Source organism: Strigops habroptila, chromosome Z (assembly GCF_004027225.2).
Source record: "Strigops habroptila isolate Jane chromosome Z, bStrHab1.2.pri, whole genome shotgun sequence".
Lineage (NCBI taxonomy): Eukaryota > Metazoa > Chordata > Aves > Psittaciformes > Psittacidae > Strigops > Strigops habroptila.
In genome coordinates this window covers 74,358,890-74,375,651 of record NC_044302.2, presented here as the reverse complement: position 1 = coordinate 74,375,651, position 16,762 = coordinate 74,358,890, and the positions used below count along the sequence as shown (strand labels likewise).

The 16,762-nt window shown below is 39.4% G+C and overlaps 1 protein-coding gene across 4 annotated transcripts in view; it reads right to left on the bottom strand.

The window, feature by feature from the left end:
* The window catches only part of PGM5 (phosphoglucomutase 5), a 74,238-nt gene that overhangs the window by 23,586 nt on the left and 33,890 nt on the right, over positions 1 to 16,762 (bottom strand). For all 4 annotated transcript variants that reach the window (XR_003989222.1, XR_003989221.1, XR_003989220.1 and 1 more), the window contains exons 7-9: positions 11,281 to 11,396; positions 2,438 to 2,573; positions 1,286 to 1,469 (exon numbers count right to left, since the gene is read on the bottom strand). Coding sequence is in view for 1 of the 4 variants with exons in the window: in XM_030470592.1 (XP_030326452.1) it covers positions 1,286 to 1,469; positions 2,438 to 2,573; positions 11,281 to 11,396 (436 nt within the window). In the remaining 3 variants the exon portion in view is untranslated. The remainder of the gene's footprint in view (positions 1 to 1,285; positions 1,470 to 2,437; positions 2,574 to 11,280; positions 11,397 to 16,762) is intronic.

Sequence of the window (16,762 nt, the reverse complement as noted above, 5' to 3'; positions counted from 1 at the left end):
CATTTGCATGGATCAATGTCCTCTCTTATTTTATTGTGTTTAAAGAATCCTACTAAGGCTGTAGATACATGGAGCTAGGAATGTGTCTTTGCCAAAAGACATACTGGTTGAACTGTAGTCTCAATAAATACGTGCTTGTCCCTATGAAAAGACTTGATTTCTGGTTTTATGGGCTCACTTTCAGAGTCCATCTGAAAACTGGCCAAGTCATGTTTTTCTGTTTGTGATATGATTAGCAATTATATTCCAATTTAGGGCAAGGGCTTTGGATGAAAATTTAAGGAAGGAAAAGTGCACTGAAAATTCACAAGCTGCTTTTTAAAAGTACAAGAGCTACAAGTCTGCCACACCTGTAATTTTCCAGTGGACTTGGATATGACAATATCCTCATGTCTTGTTTCAGCACTAATATGCACTAAGAGAGTAGTACAGTGTCAGGTGGGCTGCTTATATTTTCTGGAAGCAATGATGAATGGAAACTCTAAAGACTCTGAGCAGAATGGCATGACAGTAGTTTTAATGTCTTGTAATATCATTTGCTAAGGTTTGGTCAGGTCAAGTAATTAAGAAACCAGAGAAACTGGGACAATAAAAATAAACAGCATAAAATCAGAACACAATTTAATAAATTTTAGCTTATATTAAAGATGTTTGGATATATATTTATACCTGGCTAAAATACATAGTTTTGAGCACATTGTGAATTCCAGAACACTGAAGGCTCAGTCTGAACTGCAGTTCTTGACAGCTGACTCATCATGGACAGAGCCCAGAAGGAACAATTGGAAGGAAGAATTGGTCATTTGGGCTAGAGAAGCCAAACATGCCCACATATGGTACAATCCACTGAAGTCTTCTGCGTGCTATTGGCTACAACACATATTGTGCCTTAAATATCCTGTAGGTCACCAGGAGCAAGAAGACATTTCTTTTGTAGCAAGGAGAGATTTCAGATAGAAAATAGAAGCCTGTCTTTCTACATGACATTTTGCATTGTTCAGGAAAGAGAACCCTCCATATATGCACACTAATGTCAACAAGGAGTCCATCCCCTCCTACACTCTCTGTGACACTATTGCCTCCAGTTATGCACAGCAAGTGCGAGCTAAAACAGAGGTGAATTACCTTACCCAGACTGAGTTAATTTTAAGCGGGAAATGTGGTATTTATCAGAGCAAAGAAAACATCATCCTATAAATAAGAAGCTTGTCAGCTTAATGTTAGAAACAACTGTTACAGAAAATGACAGTTACAAAACTTTGCTACTCCATCACTACAGCCATACCTGTCTTTTGGTCACAGTGCCATCCACAGGATCTACATACTCAAAGCTGTCCGTTCTTTCCACACTGTAGATATTGTTACCCACAGCAAACTGCTGATGACTGAATGATTTGTCAGTGATCAAAGCTTCCAGGTCTCTCATTATAAAATATGCTGTTCTGGGTTCCAGTGCTTCATAATCAAACCTTGCACGTAAATAAAAAAAGTAGAACCAAGAGGTAAGTCCTCTACAGCTGATAAAACAGTTCTGCTTTCACAGAACTGAATATACTCATAATTAGCAATTTACTGCTTCAAAAATCAGATGTGGACTATTGAAGTACTGATTGCAAATTAAACAAGCAACACATGCAAGTCCTGTGCAATCTGACCATCATGCACGTGTACCACAATTCTACACTGTACACAGTTCTGAGTCAACAGAAATTGTTTAGAAAATGCACAGTTTCTAAAGTAGAATAGAAAATGGCATTGATACACAAGAAGCTCTCCAAGATTAAGGACACAATCAGTGCAGTACTCAACAGCCAAGGAAAATAGAGAAAACTTTACTACAAGTTTGAGGAACAGCTGTGTGAAAAAGACCTTACAGATATGTAAACTCTTCTGGACTAAGTCTATTCTGAGAGAAAGGGAGATGCATAAGATAAGGTATAAATGACAGTTAGAATTCACCCTTTTGAGAACTTAATAAAAATGAGTAGATGTTCAGATCTTCGGAGGAGTTCTTCTCAATTAGAAGTAGGTGTATATCCAGTTCTCACTAAACCACTGCCACACAGAAGCACGTACAGAAACAAATGCAGAATTAAGTCTTCCTGGGATTTTGATTTTCTTTTTAAACACCATGTAAAAAACTATGTCTACAGATTCCACAAGTAAATACTTCAAATCTTCCTGCCATTTGATATCAGAAAATTCTATTACTCATATACTAGGAGTGATGTATATGTAAGTGAATAACTTCTGCTGACACTTACTCATCAGAAAAAACCTGCCTAGAGAACAGTGGTAATCCATGGCAGATTTTCATTCTGTGCATACAGCTAACACACACCTAAATGCAGCTGAGCACAGCTAAACAAGTCACGGTTGCAGCAGAATTGTCCTATCAACTGTGTAAGTTCCTGTGCCTTTTCCTCACTTTGCTCACCTGCAGTAGTAGTGTCGGCCAAATTTTGCCCAGTGATCCCTGACAATCTCTTCCACACTCTGCTTTCGAGCTGCTAGGATTGAAAGCCAAACCAGCACAGCCCATAGTCCATCTTTCTCTCGAAGGTGATCAGACCCTAAAGAAACATATATAAAGCATGTTATTTGGTATCACTGCAAATCAGAAAACAAGGTAAGGGAAAATGTCTCATTTAACTTTTTATGTCTCATAACAGTAATCAATAGTACTAACCTCAGCAACTCTGATACCTTCCAGATGGACAATCAGAACTAATGTTTGAAACGTAATTTATTTGTATATGACAAAGTCCATGCTCCTAAAGTTAAATAAAAAATGTACAAGTGCTTGAATAGTAATGGCAGTAGTAGGAAAACATTTTTAGTCATGATTCCCACTCACTGACATACAGTGTGTTTTCACACCTCTAGTACTGTTTCCCAGAACTGGGCTAGATATGAAAACCCCTGGCCATGAACCAGAATGTTCTGAATTATGTGAGTCATGTTCAACAGCATCTTCTTATCTCTGCAGATGTTCATCTGTCGAGCTGCAGAGAAAGAATTTTCCCATTTCATTAAAAATGAACATTTCCAGAATGTTGATGATCTCCCATCAGAAGAAAAAACAAGAGCCTGAAAAAGTGTTTCTGGGGGGAAAAAAAAAAACCAAAAAACAAAACCTCACAACAAAACACAGACACACACACCCTCACCCAAAAAAAAAAAAAAAAAAACAAAAAAAAAACAAAAAAACCCAAAAAAAAACCACACCACATTTTTCCCCTTTCTATATTTCTCCATACTTTTCACTGGTAAAGATGTTTGCATGCTCAGATCTAAATCCCTTCCTAGGCTTATATTTAAGAAGAGAGAAATTGATCCAACAGTGGAGACTAGAAACAATTTTGGAATACCCCACAGGATTTATTTAGCACATACTCTAAGATATGGGAGGCACAAATTCAGATCTACTATCTGAATTCAAAGGGGCACAGACTTCATCTTGCACTTCCCATGCCCAAAGCCAAAATGCCAACTTATAGTAATAGGCTGCTCTGCAACAGACATGTAATGTATCTTAACCAGAAACATTTCTATGAGGCTAAGCTGTGCCTGTTAAAACTGGAATGTATTAATCAGAGAAAAGTTTCAATAAAATCAGTATTTTCTAACAAAAGACCTTCATGGAAAGGTTCTTGGTCAGCTCAGCAAGTGCCTTCTCCTTTTGGGTAATTTAGAACAAACTTTTGTGGCAATATATATCTAAACCAGATTACCGAAAAATCACAAGGAAGCACGCATGAGAATTAACACAAAGTAAAATGCAAGAGAGCTGACACTGAGTAGATATTGATGATAACTACAGGAGCTAATAGAGTCAAGAAACTTGAAGAGACATTAAATATGTAGTCAATGCTCTGGCATAACAATACTAGATTTGTTTCAAGTTTGTTTGCTGCAACCTTATAATTTTCTGCCTAATCACACATTATTGAAACCCTGAGTACAAACCAAGTGCAGAAATTCAGAAGTTTTGTTTCCCCCATGAATTACCCAGTGATCAGGGAGGCAACCAGTTGAACTACCTGTGCCCTTAGAAGATACTTTGAGGAATCTAAAAAGTCTTGGTTTGAAAACCCATTCTATGAAATATTATCCTTCCTCAAACACAAAACTCCTATGGCAGCAAGACTGCTTCACAGTGCTGTGATTTTACATAATAGCCTTCATGGTCTACAGTCATCTGTGTTTTTGCTACCGGAAGAAGACATAGTTCTCATAATAAAATCGATGCACTGTTAATCATGCGAAAAACTGTCAACAGAAAATTAAAGACATATAAGGAAAACTGCAAGACGTGCAAAGAGCCATGGTGACTCCTAAGGTTCAGTCTTGAGGTCCACCCTCCAATCACTGCTGCTGCTTTGGACTTGGCAGTCCCTCATCTTGCAGGGACTTTCTGCCACTTTTTATGTGCCTTGATCTCTGAGCTTTCTGCAACAATGGCAGTCTCCTAGTACAACAGCTAGAGCTATGGGCAGTCCTTGAGGGACTGACTGCTATAGGAAGAGCAACAGCTCACTCTGTTCCCCACTCTAGAGCTCTGAGTGCTTTGAAAGCATGGAGTGCCAACTAATCAGAGGGAAAAGGGCAGGGTTATTTATGAGCTCTCATAGCTTTCTTAATAGCTTCAGATAAGGAAAGAAAACACATGTCCCTCCATAGGAAGTCAGTCCTTTGAACAATCAGGTCCTCACCTTTTCTACTCACTCATTGTGAATAACATGTTAAATCAGCTGAAGGATGCTTTTTACAGAAACAACATCAGTACGTCCTGTGGATAATGAAGTCAGCTTACTCACAGGCAAAGCAGACAGCACAGTCACAGTAATTTTTACTGTAGCCAAGAGTCTGTTCCCAGATAATGGTGCAGGCTTCTGCCACTGTCGTCAGAACAGAGACCGAGAATAGATCTGTCCCTTCCAACCAGGGTCTGTCGTTCCTCTGGTAGCAGCAGGAAAGTCCCCAGGTCACCACAGGGTCTGTGGAGTCCCTGGGACTGGTAGCACTGGGGCTCACCACGGGCAGCAGGGCAAGGCCCAGCGGCCAGGGCCCACCCCACCGCGCCAGCCAGGAGCAGGGCAGCCAGTGAGCCCAGGGCAGCCCCAGCCCTGGCCATTGGGCACCTCCCTGGGGACAGGGATGGGCGAGGGCCAGGCCAGGATGTGGGACCATGGATAGACCTGGCTCGGGGAATAAGTGCATACACATATCATACTTCTGATCCATTTAGCAGCTTTGGCATGTGCTGCATCCTTGTATGTCCTTCAGAAGGACATACAGATTGCTGCTTCTCTGGAAAGAGAAAGCATTGGAAGAAAGTAATTTGGAGGCAAAAGTTCGGATAGAAAAGCTGGAAACAATCCAACTGTTTCAGAATCAAAATTCACAGATTAAAAACACTAGCCTGATGTGAGTACAGGAACAATAATCATGTGTGCCTAAGAAGTGTCTCAGTTCCTTATTCTTAGGAGGAGGAAAACTGACAATTGGGATTTCTCGGAAATTGTTTCTTCACCCTCTTTTATTTCACCACCACATCGGTCAACTGGGTTACTATATGCACATATGTTGTTCTGTTTATTGCCCATCTTTCTTTTAGCAAATTAAAATCTGTAACTGCAACTCTGTTAGTTAACTCTTGTTTTCACCTACTGTACTGTCTGTTGTCTGTAGATGTCTTTGCTCTCTCACTTATTCCTACTGCCCAGCTCACGCAGGAGGGAAGGAGCTCATTTTGCTGCCCCACTTATGTTAACACCATTCTGCTTTGCTTTATAGATCATACAGTCATAGAACCATAGAATGGTTTGGGTTGGAAAGGACGTTAAAGATCATCTAGTTCCAACCCCCCTGCCACAGGCAGAGACACTTTCCAGTAGACCAGGTTGCTCAAGGTCCAACCTGGCCTTGAACACTGCCAGAGATGGGGCAGCCACAGCTTCTCTGGGCAACCTGTGCCAGTGCCTCAGCACTCTCACAGGGAAGAATTTTTTCCTTATGTTCAATCTAAATCTCCCCTCTGTCATATTAAAGCCATTCCCCCTTGTCCTGTCACTACCTGCCCTTGTAAAAATTCCCTCTCCAGATTCCATGTAGGCCTCCCTTAGGTATTGGAAGACTGTTACAAGGTCTCCCCGGAGCCTTCTCTTCTCCAGGCTGAACCAGCCCAGCTCTCTCAGCCTGTCTCCATAGCAGAGGTGCTCCAGCCTCCTGATCATCTTTGCGGCCTCCTCTGGACTGCTTCAAGCACGTCCATGCCTCTCTTGTGCTGGAGGCCCCAGAGCTGAATGCAGTACTGCAGGTGGGGTCTCACGAGAGTAGAGGGGGAGAATCCCCTCCCTCAACCTGCTGGTCACGCTCCTTTTGGTGCAGCCCAGCACATGGTTGGATTTCTGGGCTGTGAGTGCACACTGCTGGGTCATGGTGAGGTTCCATCAACCAACACCCCAAAAGTCCTTCTCCTCAGGGCTGCTTTCTCTCAGCTGATCCAGCATCTGCTGCTGTGGATCTGCAAACGCAGAGCTCTCTTGTGCAGAGGGATCAAGTAAAAAATGCCTTGAAACTATGTATTCATGAGACTGCAATATTAATAGCCCTCCCAGCTTTCTAAGGGCTCTCAGCAATGTGAGGATAATTCTCACTGATACATTTAATTGAACCACCCAAGTAATAATGAATTCTGGACTCTGTTTAAGGAGCTGAAGCTAAAAGAGACAACAGAACAGGAGTCAACAAGTATTTTTCTGATTATTCTATTTAATTTGCCATCAGCAAGGCAAATTATAGTAACTGCAACTTCTTCAACAACTTATTTTTAAGTTAATTGTCACATATTTCTCCACATAACAGTAGCAAAAGTTATTTTTTACTACTGCAACAATCGCTATGGCCAGACTCAGAATAAACAATCCGAAAAAAAATCTGAGTATGCTCCTATCCATTAAGAAGTACTCAGCTTAAACAGGCTTAAACTGAAGTAAAGTCTTCTCAGTAGCCTGAGAAACGAAGTAAGATCATGCAAAAATATTCTTATTAGGGTTTTTCTGATACCGGAAAGATGTTGGGCATGCAGGCTGTTTTTTATATGCCTAACTTCTGTATCTGATATTTCCAATTCTGATAGAGACAGTGAACCCTAAGGGTCATACGCATGAAGAAAATGTAATTGCTTTTACCTAAATTAGACATCTCTGTCTAGCATATTACGTTTTGTAAATGTGATTTTAAAATAAAAACCTCACTGAAAAGCAGATATAAACTCATGGTAAATCATTTTGTTTGCACACAATTTGAGCCTTCCAAAATTATCATCCAGCAATCTAAAACTTCATGATACTTTAGGCAAATGGAGATTTACAGGCATTCTGCTCTGTCCCTTTATTCAAGTTAATGAGATTATTTTAGATTTGTGTTACTGTAATAGATAGCACCAAACAGCTCTTTTAAGGCTTCCATTCCTTTCAGCAGCAGCACATTTTTGTATTTTCCACTGGTTCTTCTTCCACATAATCTTGCAGGACAAGGCAGCTGATGGTAATGGAATCAGGAAATTTGGAAATGAAGCATGCAAATTATGAAATATGTAGCCATTACTGAAGTGGCTTAAACTGCAGAAAGATAAATCAGACACACAGCTCTCCTAATCCTGATTAATAGTTTGTTGATGAAATTCAGAAACTAATTGCTGTTGCTGACGCCCTTCTCTGAACTGTATCCTGGACATTAGTCATACCACCAGAAAGCTACTAATCTCATCTGACAAGCTCCCCACACTGCTACAAAAATGGAAGAAGTTTTTAAAGTACTGGTTGAGCTCCAAGATCAGCTGCCAGAAAACAAGTCTGGGAAACACAGCCGTATGGGATGTTTTCAAAATCTTTTGTCCTTTTATAGCAGAAAAATTGATTTATTTACTTGCTAGAGCAAAATCCCTTATGCTATAAAACCAGGGCTCTGTATTACTTGGAAATTCCAGCTGGGCTGGATTACCTGGATACACAGGCAAATGGGTCTCCAGTGCTGTTTGGTTGGTTTGATGATAGACTATGGATCTGTAAAGCCCCTTTCTCTTGCACAGAACAGCAAGTTTCCAACTCTGATCAGCTATATAGTAGATTTATTTAAATATTCCATGCTGAAAGCTAAAGAATTGCCAAGTTTCAGCTCTCTAAATAGATATTATTGAGGGTGAAGCTGTAAAATTGATTCAAATGCCCAATACCGGCAGAAACTTGTGAAGTGTCACACAGCTTAGGACATTACTAAAAAATTTGCAATAAGGTAAATATTTATTGCTAAAACCAGCTCACATTGCTAAAGTATTGGTCATCCACAGTCCAGACTGCGTTTTACAAATAAACCTGCTGGTATATGAGATATTTTCAGACAGCTGCATTGAATTGAAAGATGATAAGGAAACTAAGGCAGGAAGAGAAACAAACTTTAGGCAACCTAATGGTTGCATAATTGCCCTATAGGCACTGTCATGATTCATCTACACAGCAACTACACATGCATTGAGGACCCAGTTTAAACCCAGTGCTCAAGTTGTCTGGATGCCATGGTATTGAATCTTGAGGGCTCAGATTAGCCTTTAAATGGCACTAGTCTAGATGGGAGGTCAGGAGGCTTTCTGCACTTAAGTGCTTGCAACAAAGCCCACCTGACCAGAAAGTACCAGGATGCACAGATCAGGTATCGGTGTAGAGCTGCTCTCCATGCTGGCCAGCAATATGTTGTTCAAGCACCCTTAGCATTTATCAGGTATCTGAAGAATTAATGATGGGCCAGGAGAACCAGATTAAGACAGAAACACAGAGATCGCTAGGAATGCAGACTTGCCTGAGGTCAGGAGATGTGAGCTGACAAAATCGGAAGAGAGGCTATAGTACAAAATGCAACTGTTTCAGGGCCCTACAGAAGGACACTAGCTAAGGAAAAAAGTCATGAACAGAGAGAAGCTAGAGAAATTATCTTGCCTACCTAGAAGAACAGACAAACTCCAGAGGCCCTTCCTTGACCTCTATGAGACACTTGTCCCTCTTCTCCAACTTCAGCAACCACCCAGCCAATACTCAGGGTGATAAAGTTAGGCCAACACAGACCACAATGCCCTCAGTGTTTCAGCAGATCAATCCCTGAAACCACCTCTCTTGATTCCTGATCTGCAGGGCTAAAGTTCACCAATGCTTGGGACAGCCTGCTTAGCCAGACCTGAATATGCCTTTTCACTGTGCATGGGAATTTGTGCATGTGAAATCTGATATTTGGCTTTTTTTATAACTGAACCATAAAGTTTTAAAAGCAAGTCTCCTCGAAGGCGACAAGGCTTCTATTAAGCAACCAAAGATTATTCCCTTCTCCCTAAGACAGAAAGCATCTGGATGAGTTGTACTCATAACAGCAGAGGAAGATGGTGGAGGAGCCTTACTTGCTTCTTCTCAAGCAGAAACAGGCCTGAGGCAGTGGCAAATAGAGGCCACCCTCCTTGCTTTACATACATGAACAGATAAAACTGCATGCAGCAGGTGATGCTGCACTGTGGGCTAAGGTGCCCAGATGTACTTCAGCCGATGGGAACTCACCATTGACCTCTTACAAAGTCCTTCCAGTCAAACCCCACACTTCCCTTTCTTCAGCATGATGATAAAGGCAGGAGATTTTTCCAAATAATTTGGGGGCTAATGAGGTCATACTGATGTCTCAAGACCCACCCACGTTTCATGGAAATATCTGCACTTAGATGAGCAGGAGGAGCTTCAATATTTAGAGGGAAGGGTTACAGAACTGGCCTGGTGAAAAAGCAGCAAAAAGTAGTTAGTTGGAAATTCCCTATTCCAGACCTCTTACGGGCAAATGGAGATGTTGTCTAACAACATACCACAACAAATGTCAGTACATTCTGAAAGGTACAAGACGTTCCTGTCCCTCTCTCCAACTTAGAACTCACTCAACAACCTTGCAGAGCACCCTTTGAAAATACATATCTAAAATATACATTCAAGGCAATACAAATCTGTGTCAGTCACAATTAAGCCAAGGCACGCTAATCATGGGACACTGATTCCCATTCACAACAGGCAGAAAATAAACATTCCTTATTAATTTAAATTCTCTTACTTTTTACAGATAGACATCTGAAGAAATCTAACACAATTCTGGTTCTTCCATCATACTCCATTCAGATACTTACAGTTAATGACAGGCTAACACATAAAGTGGCATATCTATGGCTTACAGGTATCCTCATTTTAAAATAAACAGTATTCTGCTCTAATTGACCTCAACCAACAAACTTAATACTAGACTTAACTCAATCAAAGCAAAATGAAATTTATAACCGGGTTTTACTGCTTGATAACTTATTTTCTATGAAAAGCTGTAGCCAAAGAACTCTACACCAAAATAAAGAACTCCATGGAACTCACATTGAAATATAGAATAAAATATTAACCAGGCAAATGTTTAAGTTATTCTGATAAGTGCCAATTCAAATATACTTGTAATATAATCCTACTAAGAAATACAAAGAAGAACTAATTTCTGCACCAAAATGCAGGAAACAAAAAAAGAAACACTGAAATTTATTCAGTTTTTCTCAGGAAGCAAGACCACGCTTGTGCAGATAAACAGACTACATATTTTAATTGTTTGCTCTAATGCTTCCTGACAGTACTGAATTCATGAGAGCTCAAATCTGTCTTTCATTCTGCATTCTACTGTTTGACTGGTTCTTGAGACAGGTAAGGAAAAAATGCTTAGGGAGAACACAGATGCTGACACACAATTGAATTTCTTATAATGATTATTTTATCTGAGTTTGATTAGACATATCATTAGACACACCAATCCTCGTACTTTGTACACGGCATACTCTTAGGAAAAACAATGTGGTTTTCCCATACAGGCAAAATCCCTCCAAATGCTGTTGCAGACTGTGAAGAGACTATTATAGTGGAACTAGTGAGACCTTTCTGGATTATGCTCAAGTCAAAAGAGAGTGCCAGGCACCTCCAAAAGCTGTCTGTACAGCGGTAAGATTGCCTATGGATTCTGAATGTCCATCCTCCACATTTTTCATACCTCGAGGTACTGGACCCCACTTGCAAGGAGACTCTCAAAGTGTGAAAAACTAACAGTTCACTGTTCCAGCACAAGACAGTTAATTTGCTGATTCTTTTGGCTGTGACTTGAGGCACCCAGGAAAGTCAAAAATTGTCATTAGAAGTCTGTGGAAATTGTTGATTATGTATTACTTACCAGTGCCAAAGCTTTCCTCTCCACAAAGCGAGCAACGTCCAGAGTCCATGAGATTGGAAAAATATCTCCATCCTGTTGGTGTCTCATACACAGGAACCTTCATTACTTTTGCCACTCTGGAAAATACACAACAAAACATCACATGATTAAGATGCTGCTTCATTTAAAATATGGCCTGAGATCAGTTGAGGAATATTCGAGGTCTTGCTGCATCTCCTTACAGCTGGGCTACAAATAAAATAAACAAAAATAAAAAACCAAAACACAACAGATTAACAGCACCATTCAAACCTGATCCTTGCCTCCAAACCTGACTTCAACAGAAATCCAGGTAGTTTATATACTAACCAGTATTTTGGGAAACAGTCAGTTCAGTAGGCTTTACCAATATCTTTCTCTTATTACTGAGCAAGAAACAGTTGTACCTAGAGATATACAGTTCTGTTATACTAATATTTGAATGAAAGTTAAAGCATCATGTTGAAGTACCTTCCTTTACAAAACACAGGGTGGCCAACATTGTTATGCTTGAAAGACACTTTTGCTTATGTTCATGTGTTCAAAGACAAAACACGACAGGAATGTTTCCATGATGCAGCATCTTGTCTAAAAAAGCTTTCCCATTCACAACCTGAGTCTGGACTTACTTTCCGTCTCCTCTGATGCACCTAGATGAAATATTCCCATCAGGTGACTGGCCTGTCAGCATTCGCAAGAAACAAAATGAACCACTACATAAGCCGGATGTGCTTTCCCTTTCCCAGGTTGTGAACTAGTAATCATTCGTTATACGCTATAGTGAAAAAATCCTTTTTTGGACAAAAAACAAGAAAGAAGACAAAGAAAATCCTCGAAGGAACCCACTACTGAGTTGGGGTTTATGCAGAAAGAATATTACCATTCTTGCTTCTAATTATATTTGCTTCTTTTCATTGTGTGCCTAGGAGTTTCAGAGCCAGCTGGTTTTCAATATGACAAATAAGACTTGAGATACAGTCCAGCAATCTGACTGAGTAAAAAGGATCTTATAATCTCCCTAGGACTGCTGCAACAGTCACACCTAACAAACACTCCCTAAATTCCACCTCCACAGAAGACGACTCGATGTGAGATGATTTCCGTAATTTTAACTGCAGCCAAGCCCAGGCAAAGCAGACCAATTAATGTGGGATTCAACATGTTTAGCACAAACAACCTAGAAGTTACAGGTCAAGGTGAAAGCAGTCACCTTTGTGATTAGCAGAGAGACACCTGTTTTCAGACAGTCCACCACTCTGTCTTAATAGGTGCATAAGGCAGAGAGGATGAACCGTCCAAATATGCAAATATCAAACCTTTCAAAACCTGGTACATGAATGTGCCTAAATGACAGTTCAGCCCTTACATATTCTCTATGAAATCTGCAAATTGCTAATCAGCACTGGCATTAAGTCTCCAAACCCCCCCTTTTTTAGCTAATAAATTTTCATTGCTATATAAGTCTCTTAATCAGGCTAGGTGTCCATTTTTGTACTTATACATTACATCTAAAAAGAGTGGGACTTAAATGACACAGAGTAAGAATTGCTGATAGTTATTTTAAAAGTGATAAAGGGGTACTTGGAGAAAAAAATATCAAAATGCTTAATCCTGAACTTGGTTTTCATGTCTCTAGTTTAGAGGTAGGGGCAAGTGTACACCTTCTAGTGTTTATTCAGCAGTAGCTATATCATTGGCCCTTAGAAATGTTGCTGCATAAGGGAGGTTATGCAGCACAGAGCTGAACAGGTTTCTGCTCAGCTCTGCAAAAGTCAAGAATATAAAAGGATTTAATCTCTGTGTGACAGTAACTACAGGCTGGGAACACAACCATACTGCCAAAAAGTAGAAAACAATCAACCAGAAAAACAATGGCTAACATGCTGGGAGAGCAAAACCAATTCTCTTGAGGTAGCCTAACAACACAGCAGGAATATATCTGCTTGCAGAAATGTTCCTATATCCTGGTACTGGCTTTGGAGAAGGAAATCCTTTCCCTTTCACTTTTCTGTATTCCTCTGCTCTGGGGACAAATAGCGTTGGACAGATCTATCCTGACCAGCACCAAATGCTTTCAGTATCTGTAATGGTTTCTAAAGATTTCTATGCACTAGGCTAGCACCACATACTAGGTATAAATACAGGTCTTGATTCTGTTGGCATTGGGCTTACTTTAAGCTAAGCCTTTCAAACAAACACATACATATAAATATATACAAAGTTTACAGTGAAATATGACAGATTGTTCCTTGCAATTTTTTTTTTTTTTTTTTTTTTTTTTTTTTCTTGATTCTTAAGACTTTAACAGAGTAAATAGGAGAACACTGAAAAATAATCATACTCCATTTTAATTGCCATTTTACTGAAATAAAGAATCATCACTGGAAGTCTCAGTAAATTCAGAAAGTGCCTTTAGGCAACCTATAGACATTTAAGGCAAATTATTACCCCCAGAAACATGAGAGGGGTTCCTACAAGATACAAAAAATTCTCAAAGCTGCAGGATGAGAAAGATTATGTGCTGCAACAGATTAAAGAAATAACAACGCAAACTACAGGAAAATACCCTCAGAGGAAGGAAACTAATATTCTGTAACTGGCAAATTACTAGGTCTTCAAAGCCAGGGAAAACAGAGATTAAATGCAGGAGCAGGGAGGGATTTTCAATGCTCCTACATCTTTCTAAACAGTGCAGAGAAAGTAAAAAAAAACCCAATCCCTAAACTTAATTTATGAAACCTTTTTTTTCACTTTAGATTCACCAATCTGCTTTCTTGTAGACAAAATGACAAAATCAGAGCTTTCAGCCACTGTTACACCAAGTAGCCAGATTTAAAAAAAAACTGAGACAAAAGGGTAGCATTCCTTGTGGACCAAAATTTGGAAATTAGTTTCTATGTACTACTGAAGATTTCCAGCACTACCTAATGCAGCATATGACTTCGTGACAAGCTTGAAAGTTGCTAAGGAAATATTTTATTATGCTAGGCAACTAAATGCTCAGGATCAGGGTTTCTGGAACTTGTAATTCTGCCAGAACAATTGCTGCTGGGTTACAGTAAAGGTTTTTATCTCTAATAAATCACAGATCCATTAATTACAACCTATGATGGGTTTAGCTGTGTACCTTCACAGGACAGTTCAAACAAGTATATATATATATACAGCTTTATAAGTTTCCCTTCTTTCTGTATGTTTACACTGGCATCCCTACATTTGGAGCAGTAAAAAAGGAAAATGGTTACCATAAAGATTGTGTGCCTATATGAGACCTCTTGGTCAGACAGGATACTACTTCTCTCAGAAAGTGAGTTTTGGAACTGGTGCTGCAGAGTTTGTATCTTGCAGAGGTCTCACTCATCAAAGTAAATTTTATATGTCATATATATATATGTACACACACACAGTTTTTTATATATATATACATAACACATTGTCATCAAGATACTGATGCAGTAGTGTTCCCATAAGGGCAATACCTCAGTCTCTGAGTTCTCTAGGTCTCTAAGTGGCAGTATTACCCGCCGAAAGGCCCAACTTCATGAATGGAACATAGTTCCAGAGCAATTCAAAATAAAAATTGGAAAGAAAAAAAAAAAAAAGCCATATGATACATTCATTTTGCTAGGCTATTTGAAGTAAAGGCATTCTATTTATGTTTAACCACACAGTTGATATATCTGTGTTTATATGTTCCATGGGTATGAACTATGCAGAAGGAATACAACAAACCGTGGACATTCTGGTTCTTGTCACCTCAGACGTTTAATGGGACTGACTTCAAATAGTATTTTTGCTTTGCCTTCTTTCAGCGTAAGTGCTCACTACATCAATGAGATTACGCAATGAAGTTTCTTCTGTCTGTGTGTAGCACTAATAAGCTCTTGCTAGACTGGGAAACGGAGTATTTACGCTTGGACCCAAACTGAAGGGCAATCACCTTAGTTATTCTGCTCATATCAGAACTAAGGGTATTTCTGGTTCCAGTATGCCAAAATACTAGTTTAGGAGGGAAAAACAAAAAAAAAAAAAACCACAACAAACAAAGAAGAGCAGACTGTACTTTTTGCAATTACACACATTATTTAAAACTATATATTGTAAATTTAAAAAAAGCAGAAGCAGCTGTTTTTAAATGGGGAGATAATAGTGAGTCACAATAAGAAAATCAATTCTTGTAAGGTTATATAGTTAAGTTTACCCTCCTACTGTACGATTTCACTCATTTTTATTTTGAAGAGCTAGTCCCACACTACCTATACTGACCAACAAATTTTTATTAAAATATTACAACACATACATTGCAACAGTGAGAAGCAGTTTGAGTTATTTCTTAACTAGAAAGCAGAATTATTGAAGTATTTAGTACCAACACAGAACTGTTAAGCCAATTCTTGAACTCTACAATAAGTCTCTCCAAAGCACGAGCTGGCCAGTTCATAACAAAGGTAATAATGAATATAATAATAATCTTCATAGTGAAGATTAGGATTTTTGAAGATTTCCTGCCAGAAAAGAAAAAAAATTATCAGCTAATTCTAAAATTGATCTTGAAAGCCTTAATAGACTAATGTGGAAAACTTAACTGTTCTGCACCAGGCAACTGGACTACTTATTGTACAGCTGCACATTTGAATATCCCAGATCTTCTTCCTTATACTTCATAGCCATATGCATGTCACCTAACTAAGAAACAAGAGGGTACAGCATCCTTGATAGCCTAGATGACTTTCCTTGAAATTACAGTAAAAATATCCTGCTTAAACTGTGTAAAAAAGATAACTTTCCACTGGGGGAAAAACCAAAATGTTCTTTTATTTTAAAAAAGTTAAAGGAATATTCTAGTGCAACTTTCTTTCAGTTTCCAGAGGAGACAGCACACTGTTTTTCATAGACAGGATAATAAAGCAAAGTGGTCCTTGAAGGTATCTCCCAGTCACTGTGGTTTTGCACTAGCAAAACATCACTCACTTCAGCAGAATTACCCTGACTTAAGCTAATGAAAGCCAGAGGGAGGTTTGCTCCGACCTAATCTCTACAATGCCACAAAACATCCTGATGAATACACATTATTCAGATGTAACAAATGGCCTGTGGCAAGCTGACTTTCTTGTGCCTAGTGAAACTTTTATAACTTCTGAGAACAGACCAGTCAATCAAACAACATTATTACCCTGCCAAAGTAATGACGCTTGTTTGCCACAAAGATAAAGGTCACAACACTGGAGGAAGGGCTTTCTTTTGACAGGTCTCATGAACTATTGTAAATGACTGGCTGGAGTTTTGCACTGTAGGTAAAATGCTGGCTAGGGTAACGGCAGCATCACATTCAGGCTGGAGTCTTAAACTGGAGGAAGAAAGAGGTATTAATGAAAGAATCACTAAAGAAGCAGCTATTGCATGTCCTTGTCTCTTATCTTCTACCACTTGTAGGTATCAGCTGCACATGTGAAAGATGCACAGA